At 36.1% G+C, this 12,240-nt stretch overlaps 2 protein-coding genes across 4 annotated transcripts in view; both read left to right on the top strand.

Annotated features, from left to right (window-relative positions):
* nudt19 (nudix (nucleoside diphosphate linked moiety X)-type motif 19) lies at positions 1 to 4,313 on the top strand. The gene is made up of 3 exons (XM_034042343.3): positions 1 to 913; positions 2,114 to 2,321; positions 3,041 to 4,313. Exons 1-3 carry the CDS (start codon positions 155 to 157, stop codon positions 3,265 to 3,267), a joined length of 1,194 nt encoding a protein of 397 aa, XP_033898234.3. The 5' UTR covers positions 1 to 154; the 3' UTR covers positions 3,268 to 4,313.
* A 1,816-nt stretch (positions 4,314 to 6,129) lies between these two features.
* The window catches only part of tdrd12 (tudor domain containing 12), a 32,009-nt gene continuing 25,898 nt past the window's right edge, over positions 6,130 to 12,240 (top strand). Inside the window, exons 1-9 of one of the 3 annotated variants that reach the window (XM_058993626.1) lie at positions 6,130 to 6,252; positions 7,792 to 7,857; positions 8,163 to 8,327; positions 9,074 to 9,210; positions 9,433 to 9,552; positions 9,827 to 9,882; positions 10,948 to 11,033; positions 11,607 to 11,829; positions 12,096 to 12,214. In XM_058993626.1, coding sequence (XP_058849609.1) covers positions 7,834 to 7,857; positions 8,163 to 8,327; positions 9,074 to 9,210; positions 9,433 to 9,552; positions 9,827 to 9,882; positions 10,948 to 11,033; positions 11,607 to 11,829; positions 12,096 to 12,214 — 930 coding nt within the window. In that variant the 5' untranslated portion in view covers positions 6,130 to 6,252; positions 7,792 to 7,833. Of the gene's footprint in view, positions 6,253 to 7,038; positions 7,236 to 7,791; positions 7,858 to 8,162; positions 8,328 to 9,073; positions 9,211 to 9,432; positions 9,553 to 9,826; positions 9,883 to 10,947; positions 11,034 to 11,606; positions 11,830 to 12,095; positions 12,215 to 12,240 lie in introns of those variants that run through there. The other 2 variants (XM_058993627.1, XM_058993628.1) reach the window with 2 other exon arrangements.

Here is a 12,240-nt window from a genome sequence, read left to right as displayed (position 1 = left end):
AGATGGCGGTGTTGGTAACCTTTAAACTCCATTATTCGCTGATGTTTTCTGTTCCTTGCCTGTCATTGACATTTCCGTATTACTCTTAAACAACTGCGGATTTATACAAATACAGCTTACAAGTGTTTAAATACATGAGGGAATATAGCTCACAATGAATACGGCGTTAAAGCACTGGAAAGAAGCTGCGACAGTCATTTTAGCAGCGGGGACGAGACGAAGGCCTGTCGTGAACAATTTGAAAGACAAAGCGTCCTTTGGAGGTGTAGAAAACAATTCAAAACAAATGTGGCCACATAGGTCAGAATTCGATTATGAAGTGCTGCTTTTAAAGCGAAGTGGGAAGAGTGGATTTATGCCCAATGCATATGTCTTCCCGGGTGGATTAGTTGATTCTTCAGATTTTTCTAGCGACTGGCTCCAAGTTTTTAAATCGTTTCGCAACTCGTCACATTTTGGTTTGGGGGTTGTTAAACAGCCGCATGAAACTAGACCGCCCATATTTGCAACCGATAGAGCAAAGCTGGGCTCTCCTATACCCGGACAAGTAGCGTTTCGGATTTGTGCTGTTAGGGAAACTTTTGAGGAATCGGGTATCCTTTTGGTTGTTCCACAGAAAGCGGATGAAACTCAGCATCAGCCGCCAACATTAGCTCCGATAGTTCATAAGTATGATAAACACGAGCTAAATAAATGGAGGTCATTGGTGCTGAAGAATCCGGTCAATTTCATCGACATGTGTAAAGAATTAGAATGCATGCCCAACATCTGGGCAATGCACGAGTGGGGAAACTGGCTCACCCCAACCGGTGTGTATGGTGAAAAACGGAGGTACGACACTGCCTTTTTCATTTGCTGTTTGCAAGAGGTCCCTCAAACCATGCAAGATGAAAAGGAAATTATACATTTTAAGGTGAAGAGTTAGTTTACTAGTGTCTAATTAAAAACTCGTCTCCGGCCTAGGCATTCATTTTGACAATCGCATGCTAATAGTGGCAACTGCCGTAAGCATACGATTTGAACCTGGTGTATATGGTACGACTCCCATTGCACAGAAGTTTAAACTGTCTGTGGCATTTCGGTTCCCTTAATGTGCATCCACGCAAGCTTTCACAGGCTCAGAATCAAACAAATCGTGCAATGTAGGTCAAAATTGCTTACCCCGAATATTAATTAATATTATTAATTCTGATATTAACCTTTCATGCAACATACGACTTATAAATCAATGGAGCTGTTCCTTCATGAGGGAACTTTAACATGTTGGCACAATATCACTATGATCTCCACTGCGTGCTTTATCACAGAAGAAAACAACTTGTTCGTAAGATTCACTTAACTTTGTTTTATATTTGCAAGGGGTTGTTTATTTGTGGTTTTGATATAACACCTATGTATCTTGTCAAAGTGTCTTTTAAATACAGTATATTGGGTTAAATGAAATCGGTTTGGTTTTTAAAATCCAAATTCTTACCCTTAATTGGCTCCAGTACACTTTTCACTGGCCTTGTTTTACAGTAGCTGACTTGTTTAACACATGCACCTAATATACATGTGTGAAAAGCTGTGATTCACTTCTTATAGGTTCTGGTGCACATTAGGACACAGTTTAATTCACCTGCCCCAGTTTCAGTAAAGCAGAAGGGGCAGCACCAGTTGAATTGTAAGTGGTAAGGGACTCTTTCTGCCCATCAAAGTATGGGGGACCATGATCGACCCATGGCCATAGCTGCACTGCCACTGCACTAGCAGTGAAGAATTTAATCTGGTCCTGGCATATATATATATATATATATATATATATATATATATATTTATATGAACATAATTTAGGTCTTTTATTTAACATCGTAATCAAAGAAACTACAAAATTATATCGAAAAAGTCTACCGGAAGCCATAATAGTAGTACAGTATTTCAGGTTCGATTTTCAAAATTTTTCAGTTTTTCGTTAAGTATATGGAAAACTACAAAGCGGTATGTAATTCAATATGTTAACGTAACATTATTCAGCAGGTTTCATTTGACTTTATGAAGCAAAATTAGTGAATTCTATAAGGTGATTTTTGGCTATAGGCGTACTTGTTTGTAATTCTTGTTTCTATCTTTGCAGTGGTCGACTCCATCAGAGATCCTGCAGAGCTACGAGTCCCAGGAGATGTGGATCGCACCACCTCAGTTCTATGAGCTGAGCAGGATGTGCCACTTCCCTTTGCTGCATGATCTGAATCATTTCTCCAGAGAGCGTGCGTTAGAAGGGTGTGAACCATGGCTGCCAGTCCGCCTAGTGTCATCTGATGGTTACATGTTACTGCTACCAGGTAGACTTTCTATCTATCACTGGACAGTGGGTAACACGTTCTCCATATGCCACTATTGGCCTTGCCTTCTTTAGCTGATCTACTTCACTGATTTTTTTTTTTTTAATAAGATTAGCCGACCGATATTGATGCTAAAATGTCTTTGTATCAACTAGAAATGGTCACTTTAAAGTTAGCTATATTGTTTAATTATTGATCTGTGTATTATAAAATAAATATGGTATGGGTGCCGTGCAAACAAGCTGATTTCTTACCGCCTCAAGGTCAGAGCAGCCAGTAATCTGCCGTGACTCCTCGTGGAGAGGATATTCGCTTGTATCGAACACAGCTCCCTGTACTATGTTTTTATATATAGTTTTGCCTTTTGTTTGGTTGCTGTACAGCTCTGGCCAAAGGTTTTGCATCACCTAGAATTTTATGAGCGAGACATAATTAAAAAAAAAAAAAAAAAAAAAAAAAAAAAAAACTACATGAACATAATTTAGTTATTTTATTTAACATCATGTAATCAAAGCAACTACAAAATTATATCACAAAGGTCTACTGGGAAAACTACAAAACATTATATAATTCAATATGTCAACGTAACATTATTCAGCAGGTTTCGTTTGACTTTTTATGAAGCAAAATTAGTTAATTTTATTTGGTGATGCAAAACTTTTGGCCAGAGTTGTAGTTTGGTTTCAGTTAACGAACCTGTCACCCTTTTGTCTTCTCAGGGGATGAGTTGTATCCAGACAACCCAGACTGGATGGGTGAGAACCAAGTTAACATGACCACAGAAAAGTCTTTGGAAGAACTGCCAGCTACTGCACTTCATCGAATAGAGTTTCACAGCTTGTATGATGCCACTGTCAACGTGAATATCAAACCCAGATACAACCATCGGAACCCAATTAGTAAAGTTTCAGACAACCCTGTTATTAAAGATAACAGTAAGCTTTAAGATTGTATTAGAATTCCTATACTGCTTTGATGCCAGGTCTCGAAACTTGACTTGAAAAAGACTATGAACAACTTGGTGCCTTTAATCTAACAGCAATTTATGTTTAAGTTGAATTAGTTAAAATACAGAACAATTAAATTGTGACCATTTGTACTGATACAGAGGTTGGATAATACATAGAAACACTAGCTATAACACTGTCAGTAGTGTGTAGAGCCTCCACGGACAGCATTCCTTTGTGCTTACAAGGTGATTCAGTTATTCTGAAAGGTTAGGTGACCAATCCTCGATGATTACAGTCACTAAATCTATTACTTTTGAAACTGGTACACGTGAAATATCCATACTGTTTGCAGTCTGGGATAAAAAATGCAATCAAAGCTCTACTATAAGTCTTGTCACAGTTGGCCAGATCTGCTGTCTTGCCCATTGTGACTGAAACAGGCTTGCAACAGGGAGATGCAGCTTTTATATATTACAGCAGTGTCAGGGATGGCATGTATATTATTAGTATAATGTAAGGGACAAATCGTTTACACAGACGTTTTAATTTGTTTTATCCTAGCTGACAAAGTGGCAATTCTTTAATATTTTCACTGTCTTTTTTTTTTACTTAAAAATATGTTTGTTTTTAATAAGCTACAAACTCAGTGAAAGAGTTTTAACATTTAAAAAACAAAGACTATACATTAAATTATTTAATACATTCATGGTTCATGCTTTACATTCATTTATGCTGGAGAGAGGGCGATGTGTACATTGTGTGTTACCTGTAACTGATTACATGATATAGAGCCTGCATTATTTATATGTGCATTCTTCAATTGAGCTAGGTGGCTTAGTGGGCTAATTTAGTAGTATATTCTGCCTGTCGCCTCTAGAGACCTGGGTTTCAGTCCTCATGTCACAAGAGAAATTAGTTTGGTCTCAATATGTATGTTAGTCTACATCAGAAAAACACCAACATGTTCCTGTAACTGTGTGTTAAGATCAAAACATAAAAGTAATGTAACAACAAAAAATAAAACAATTTGTTAAATCAAAAATTGTTTTGCATATGTGTTCTATGAAATGGTGTAGGTAATGCTAACTTATGAATAGGAGTCAGTGGGTCACTGGGACAAAGGTCTATAAGATGGAAATGTTGCTTCAAGTGATAGCAGCAAATTAAATATTCACTATGAAAGATGTTTCACCTTTAATGGTGTTTAGCATGAGATTATTAATATTAAAATATGATATTGTTTAAATGTGGTGCTCACATAAACACCTGTATGAAAAGTAGGTGACCTGTACAGAATTTGATGCACATGGGGAAAAAAACTAATTGAATTTGACAGTAGACAAGTTAATGAAATGTGGAATAACTTCCATTGAGCATTTTCTTTGTAAAAACCTTGAGATTTGTGTGGTCACATCTTGCCGACTACTAGCCCACATTTCAGAAACTTAAAACGTATTTCTAGTAGGTGCTGAACGTCGGAAACGTTTCAATCTCAATCAAATAAGTATAGCAGCGGTATCTGGCAGAACCCCAAGACCGTGTTCTTACGAATTTTGCTTTTGTTCTCAAACAGTGCCGACGCCGTATCTTCAGTTACTAGGAACCAACAAAACATCCAATATCTGGTTAGCCCTGTTATCTTTACAGCCAGTCGTAGTAAAGAATTACGAACATTGCAAAGGTACTCGTGTCAGTATTGTGAAGGCAATTTGATTAAAGCGTGAGCTGAGCACACGAGCTAGAAAGTAACAAAACTATATTATGGATTTTTAAAATTAATGCGTTGTAAGCTATTGATGGCGTTGCATTTACATCGTAGCTGAGATGAAGAATGTCATGTTAATACAGGCCTCAAGTAACGTAATTATTTCAATCATACTGAAAGAACCTGTAGAACACGCGGTTGTAAGAACCCAGCTGCTATGCGGTGTTCGTATGCTTATGAATGGGGCTATTAAAAACGCTGATGATACTGGATGATTTTGGTGCGGAATGTGTATACATTTTGAATTAATCTGTGTACAAGTACTTCACATATCCCATTCACAATGATATATTATCATCAAGGTCAAAATTTATGGCTTTTTGTAGTTTCCAATGTATAAACCAAGCTTTCTCATTTAGAAACAACCGCCAGCATGCTCCATTGTGTGATGGTTTATGAACAAAGCGTTTTCGGTATTGCTTGGAAATAAAGTAAATGCGTCGAAAAAATGTTGAGTATTATGAAAAATCTCGAATGTTATTAAAAAAATATAAACCGGTGAATCTGTTGCCTTGGGAAACTGCATTGTTCGCCCGCAGAGTTTGAAAACGTTTTGTTTTATGCCAGGTATCAAGTAAGCCATAAGCATTGATTAATACTGCATTACATGGTATTGGTTTACATTGCATGCGATCTTGCTGAGCTCCCTGAAATGTATTTGCGTGCAAATTGTAGAATACACATCAACAAATCTGGAGGGGAGAGGGGTTGTTAAGACACATTCCCTTACACAAAGTAGTCTGGCAATTAGTATATTCATTTATTATTAATTTGTGCAATCTCTATGTTCAGCATATCATATCCATATACAGTATAAGTATTAATATGATTAAGGTACCTAACAGATAATAAACATAATAATAATAATAATAATAATAATAATAATAATAATAATAATAATAATAATAATAATAATAATAATAAAACATACATTTTACATTAATTAAACCTGAATGTTGCCAAATTAGAAATAAGACAATGCAATTAATTCAACGGCACACTAGAATCAAATTAAACATTTCAATCAGCAGCTAAACTCACTTATGTGATAAAAGTGAGGCCAATTTGATTATCGTTGATGCAAAGTGCCTGGAATAGGCATGTTGCATATTGGTCTTGAAGAACGAGGCACGTGGCTATGACTGAGCCTAAAACCAAGGATGTGACGAAAAACAGAAACAAGACAGAGTTGGAAAACAAATAACACGAATGACACGTGAGTAAGAGAATCATTTCTATTTGAAACCGTCGGCGATTTCACTCTTAAATTTCTGCAGTAACAGGTCAATGCATCTTATGTGAAGTAATGCGAATGACAAGACGTGCTGTGTTTCAGTAACCTGTTCACTTTAACAATGTGCGGTCGACGACACGCTTTATACGACGTGGTTGTTTATTTTTCTATTGAAAGATTCAGTAATAATACAATCAAATCGGATAACGATTACAATTCTCACAAATAATTCGAACACGAGAACAAATAAATACTGTATAGAACACACAGATACTAGGAGTCTTCAGAATAAAAATAACGGCATAATAAATTGTCGCTTTGCATATTTTCATTTCTTGATAAGACTAGGGGTTCCATGCAGTGTAATGTGAAAATTATTGCGTAAAACATAGCATGTTTGGGATATTGCTACAGAATTTTGACTTATGAATACTATACCTGGCCAATTAATTCTAAATGCATGCCAGTTTTATTTTCATAGTTAAGTCCCAGTCTTTTAGTTTAACTTCAATGGCAGTTTTAGTTATAATAGAACTGTATAGCTCTTTCCAAATGCACTAATAGGACAAGTACAAACACTTGTGCATTCTCGTTCAATCACAACGCGTTTTAAACACGTGTTGACCGCACATCAAAATTGATGTAGTTTTTAGGATTTAATTAAAATGCCTACAATCTGTCTTGCCGTCCTTAACCGTGAGACCTCTTAATCATATTATTCGTATTATTAAAGTTCCGTGCATAATACAAAAATATTTGTTGAAAGTTGGATCAAGGCATTCATCCAACCTAATTTAGTGTATTTTTTGTTTAAGTTAATTGAAGTGTTCAAAAAATTAATATTTTTAAATTTAGTTTTCAAATATAATGTAAACAGCTATAGATCATATTCCCGACATGCGTGTTTGCAGCACTACCCCGAGCATGCGCATATCGTTCACACCGTAACGAACCTGCTTGGGAGCGTGAGTAATGCAACGACTGAAGTGTAAATTATTTTTAACCATTAAAATTAACTTAAAATGTGTATTTTATTATTACAGCAAATCAAACCATTACAGTCGCACACATGTAACAAATAAACAAAACGTTTCAGATTTCTGGGAGGTCTTATTAATATGTACAAAAAAGTCAGGCCGTCACCGTAGTTGATATGTTCAAGATCCCCAACGATATATAATATATATATATACTAATGAATAGAAGATAAATTGTTTTGCACAGTATAAAATAAAAATGCCTATCGACTGAAGGATTTGCATATGACTTTATTTTCTTTGTAAGTTACCAGTACAAAAATAAATAAATAAATTCTGAATTGAACTGTCTAACTTTGCCCCAAACATTGCTGCTACTATAAATGATCAATTCCCCCGAGGTATTTCTGGTAGGGCATGCTTGGGAGAGCCATTGATAAATCGTTGCATCTCGATAGTCTTGGATGTTTTTACATTTTGAATATGTTGACTTCAAAATATAGATCTGTAGTTCATGGCAATTTCCTTTTTATTCGTTTTTCAGGTTCACAAAAGACATCTTGAATATTGAATTCTTAAAGCAACAATGTTAAAAATTTCAATTTTAAAGGTATGTAGGAATGTCTAAAATGCTAACTTCTTTGCATCTATTAGGCTTAATGGTATGAACAATGCTTTTTTTAAGTTCTGTAGTGTGAGCATATCTAAAAAATTATGGAAGTGCAAAAAAGCACCACAACAACCTCCATAATAGAATAGCATGTACATATTTACCACTGAAAAATTCAAGACATTTTTAGTTTAAAAGCAATCTTTGTTGTAATCTGTAGTCCATTTTCGAAGGAGGCTGTGTGTGTGTGTGTGTGTGTTTGAGATTATGGCCATTTGAAATCTGTTTTTCTCATAATTGTTTAGATTGAAGACCCCGGTTGTTTTTGGGGCAGAATACTCCAAGGATTCGGTGTTCTTGCTGAAAGCCCGAAAGAGTACCAGAAATTGCATGACCAAATGAATCTCTTCTACCACGAAGTTCACCAGGATATTGATAAAATAAAGCCAGCATCTTTGGAACAAGGACAGGTACTGCAATCAATCTGGCACAATTAAAAAAAATTATATATATATTTTTTTTTAATTGTCAACTGCTTATATATATTTATTCCAATACAGGTGGAGACTTTTATATTTTAGGTGGCATTGAAACTCTGAACAGTACCCTTCAGTGTGACCTAAGGTGACTGTCCTACTGTGGTTACGTGATATTTCTGGATATCATGCCAGCTAAATGAATCCCTAAAGCTGCTCTGTAAAAACCTAATATCTCAGACTTCATATTTGCAGGGCCATTTAAACACTGTATCCTAATCATCTATTCTCTGATCTAATGTGGCTGCCATATTGAGGTCGTGATTTTGTACGTTTCTGGTGCATAGAGACGATAAACTTTGGGACAGTTTTTTATGGAAGTGCATTTGCGCCATGTCTGTCCCGATGATAAAACCAAACGTGAATGTACCTATAGTCATTCCATGCAGTCTGAGAAAGAACAAAAGAGAGTTGGTAGGTAGTCTGGTAAACAGCTGTGTGATTTTTAACCCAAGTGATGCAGGCCACACACTTTGAAATTGTGTCATTGCAGGTGGTACCCAGCTTCACTGACACATTGTTCAACCTTAAAATGATATAGATCTTATTCACATGTCCAAGCAACTTCATGTATGCAAGTAATGTTCCTCTTGCATTCTGATGGCTGTGGTGATGCTTTGTTTTTGTTCATAAATGTTGTATGTCTTGTATCCTTTTTAAATTGGATGTTTATGTTCCAGATTTGCATTGTGTATTCCATTGAGCTGAAAAGCTGGTGCAGGGCCTTTGTGGAATCTCTGTTTTTAAGCACCGATGGGTATCATGCCATGTGCTTTCTTGTCGATAAAGCAGAACGCATTGTAGTGAAAGCAGATGAGTAAGTATTTATTATTATAAAAAAGCTATACTCTGAGATGTTATAATTACTAGACAGAAGTATGCAATGTCATTTATAATGTAGTTTAATGTAATCATAAACTAGTGACAGCTATTCAAATGGATATCTGGAACATTTGAGATCAAAACCATTTTATAGCTATTAATGTACAACTACTTTTATTTTTGCACATACCACATGTATTTTCTTTTTGTCTTATAGTGTCCGAGCACCTGTTGAAAAGTTTATGAATCTTCCATACTGGGCAAAAAAGTTCAGACTCAGTGGTGTACAGCCAGTAACATTGCTTGTTGACATCTGCAATGAAAAAGCAGGATTGATGTAAGAGCTTACAGGTGTTGCTTACCTTATCTCTTATAAACTTGTAGGAACCTAGGTTGTACATACTCTTAGTTCTCCATCTAAATAAAAACATTAATCTCAGATATGCAGTCAGTTTCAGTACTTTGATTTGCATCCTGCCACGGAGATATGAAGTTTAAGCATATTGAAATGATATCTTGTGGTTCTTTTAAATGCCAAATTGTAGCCAGAGGCTAGTGGCACCTAAAATAGGTTGAGCTATTCTACGTTTAAATTGTTTGTTTCTTTTCAGACCTACAACAAGGTGGGACAGTGCTGCTATCCAGTATTTCATTAATATTGTACAAGGTAGGCCTATAAATGCTCAGTTGAATTAAATAATGAGAGTTCAGAGATCTTATCAGCACTAGAAAATTAGGACTTTTCCTGCTTTTCTTGTGTTCTAGATTTCTTGGTTTGTTTACTTTTTGAAGAACTTTATGGACTAAGGTTTGGGAGGAGGGACTGCCTCCTACACACATTGTTATCCAATTCTGGCCTATCAGAGTTCTAGAAATAGACTGGTAACTTACCTTTCTATTGCGTTTTGATAAATTCGCATCCCTCTGCTTCCCCCTTCTCCACCCTTATAGCTACCCCTTGGTAATATCTGTTATGGGGGGGTCTGCTGCCTCGTCCAGCTGGCCAAGTGTTAGACCCTCAAACCAAGTGGGTTTGAGGAAATTATTTGCATAGTCATCAATAAATTATGAATTATTCCGATTTCTATGCTATGGGGTTTTGTCCTGATCTACTGAACTATAATGTCTTGTGTTCTGTTTCAATACAACACTAGTTGCTGTAATTTCCTGGTACTTTATGGTTTCCTGTGCTGCTGATAAGATTCACTACAATGGCATAACTGCATTCAGAACATGTGACCTTCAGCTTACAAAGTGATCGGTTCTAGGATTAGCAGGTTTAGTCTTTTAGTCTGTAGTGCTGTATGTAGAAATCTACACACTGAATCCAGATATCTTCAGCACAACATAAGGGTGCTATGATAATGTTGCAAATGTTTTGATTTCTTACCAGAATGAATACAAAAGGTGCCAAATTCATTATACATGATCTATTAAGGCCTACCTAATACTGGACTAGAAGGTTTGCCTGGTGTGTGCTTGCATTTGATTTATCATAAATGTATTTATAGCCAGTGGGTAAATATTTGTTATAACAATCTGCGACTGAGTGCATTCCAGTCCCCCACCATAGTGAAACCATGTACAAATCAATTCAACAAGATATGAGTGTCAAGCTTTCAAATAAATCTCCATTCAAGAATACATATGAAAACAACGTGTGTGGCACGCTTGTTTACGTAATGAATTCTGTTGCATCTCTATTTTTATATTTTGTGCCTCCTTTCTCTAGGCTCTACTTTGACTGAGGCAATGCTACGCATTATCGAAGGGGATTCTTTTGGCATTGAGCTCTACTTGACCATCAACAATGAAAAGGTAATGTTAATTAACTGTGAAAACAGAATGTAGACCGGGAAGCGCTCGTGGTGTCTAGTAACGCATGAGCCCTGGTTCCCAGCATTTTTTAAAATTCTTATATCTCAAAGAGGGATCTAGTGAAAGCTGATGTGTGTCTGTACATTTGATCTGTATCTTGATAATTGATCTTGTGATGTAACTTTGTATGGCCAATCCAAATTAGTTTTGGTCACTGAAGGCTTGGCTTTATAAGTTCCGTTTTCTGTGAATGTTGGTCATTACGACCTCCTTTTGCAGTCCGACACCTTATCGACTCATCCAGTGCAAACCATATAGTGGCGACAGCTAGCCTGAAATTGTTGAACATTTTTAGTATGGGCATTTGTTTCAAGAAATTATTACACCATTCTGAAATTTGTCTGGTTGAGCAATTGAAGACTATCTTGGGAACTGCTTGCCATGTTTTGATGGAAAATCCTTAACATTATAAGACAACAACGTTATAAGAGATTATAAACTTGTTCTCCCAAAAACACATTTCTGGGAAGTAGAGTATTCCATATTGTGTTGACTATAATTTTTTTGGTGCAGATTTGTGTTAATGATGACTTGGTTATAAAGAAGTTTGCGTGCTATTTATCATCAACTGAAAAAAATAAAGCAAGTTCTCAGAAAAGTGAAGATGATGATAACTTTGAACCAGAGATGTCACCTTGCCAACTCTCCCTTCCAACAATGGATCTGTGCAAAGAAAGCAGAAGCCCTGCTGAAATACTGTGGCCTGGCTTCATGCAAGGGACAACACTTAAACAAGGTGAATTCTTCATTAGTGGGAGTGACTTATCCACATGACTATCCATTTTTAATTGGATCTTAAGAACTTGTCAAAAACTTTGCATATACATTTGTTAGAACATGTTTTTAAACATGCTAAGGTACAGAAGTGTGGTTTTTAATTTACTTGATTTAGTTAAATTATCTGTTATACCATTAGGGCTACATTTTACTTCATATTCACAAAAACTAGTTACTAGTTTTGTTTAGAATTGTGAAGGAAATGGTGTGTTTTTTTTTGTTCAGTTTCTGTGCAGAGAGAACATACAAATCCAGTTGTGGTGAAGCAAGAAAACGACATGGCAGTGCCAGAAATACCTGTGCAAGTGGAGATGTGTCCTGTACTCGAACAAAAGACCATTAAAGTAACGAGAATTATGTAAAAACAAAC

The sequence above is a fragment of the Acipenser ruthenus genome, chromosome 20 (assembly GCF_902713425.1).
Source record: "Acipenser ruthenus chromosome 20, fAciRut3.2 maternal haplotype, whole genome shotgun sequence".
In the NCBI taxonomy this organism is placed as follows: domain Eukaryota; kingdom Metazoa; phylum Chordata; class Actinopteri; order Acipenseriformes; family Acipenseridae; genus Acipenser; species Acipenser ruthenus.
This window is presented reverse-complemented; position numbering and strand designations above follow the sequence as displayed.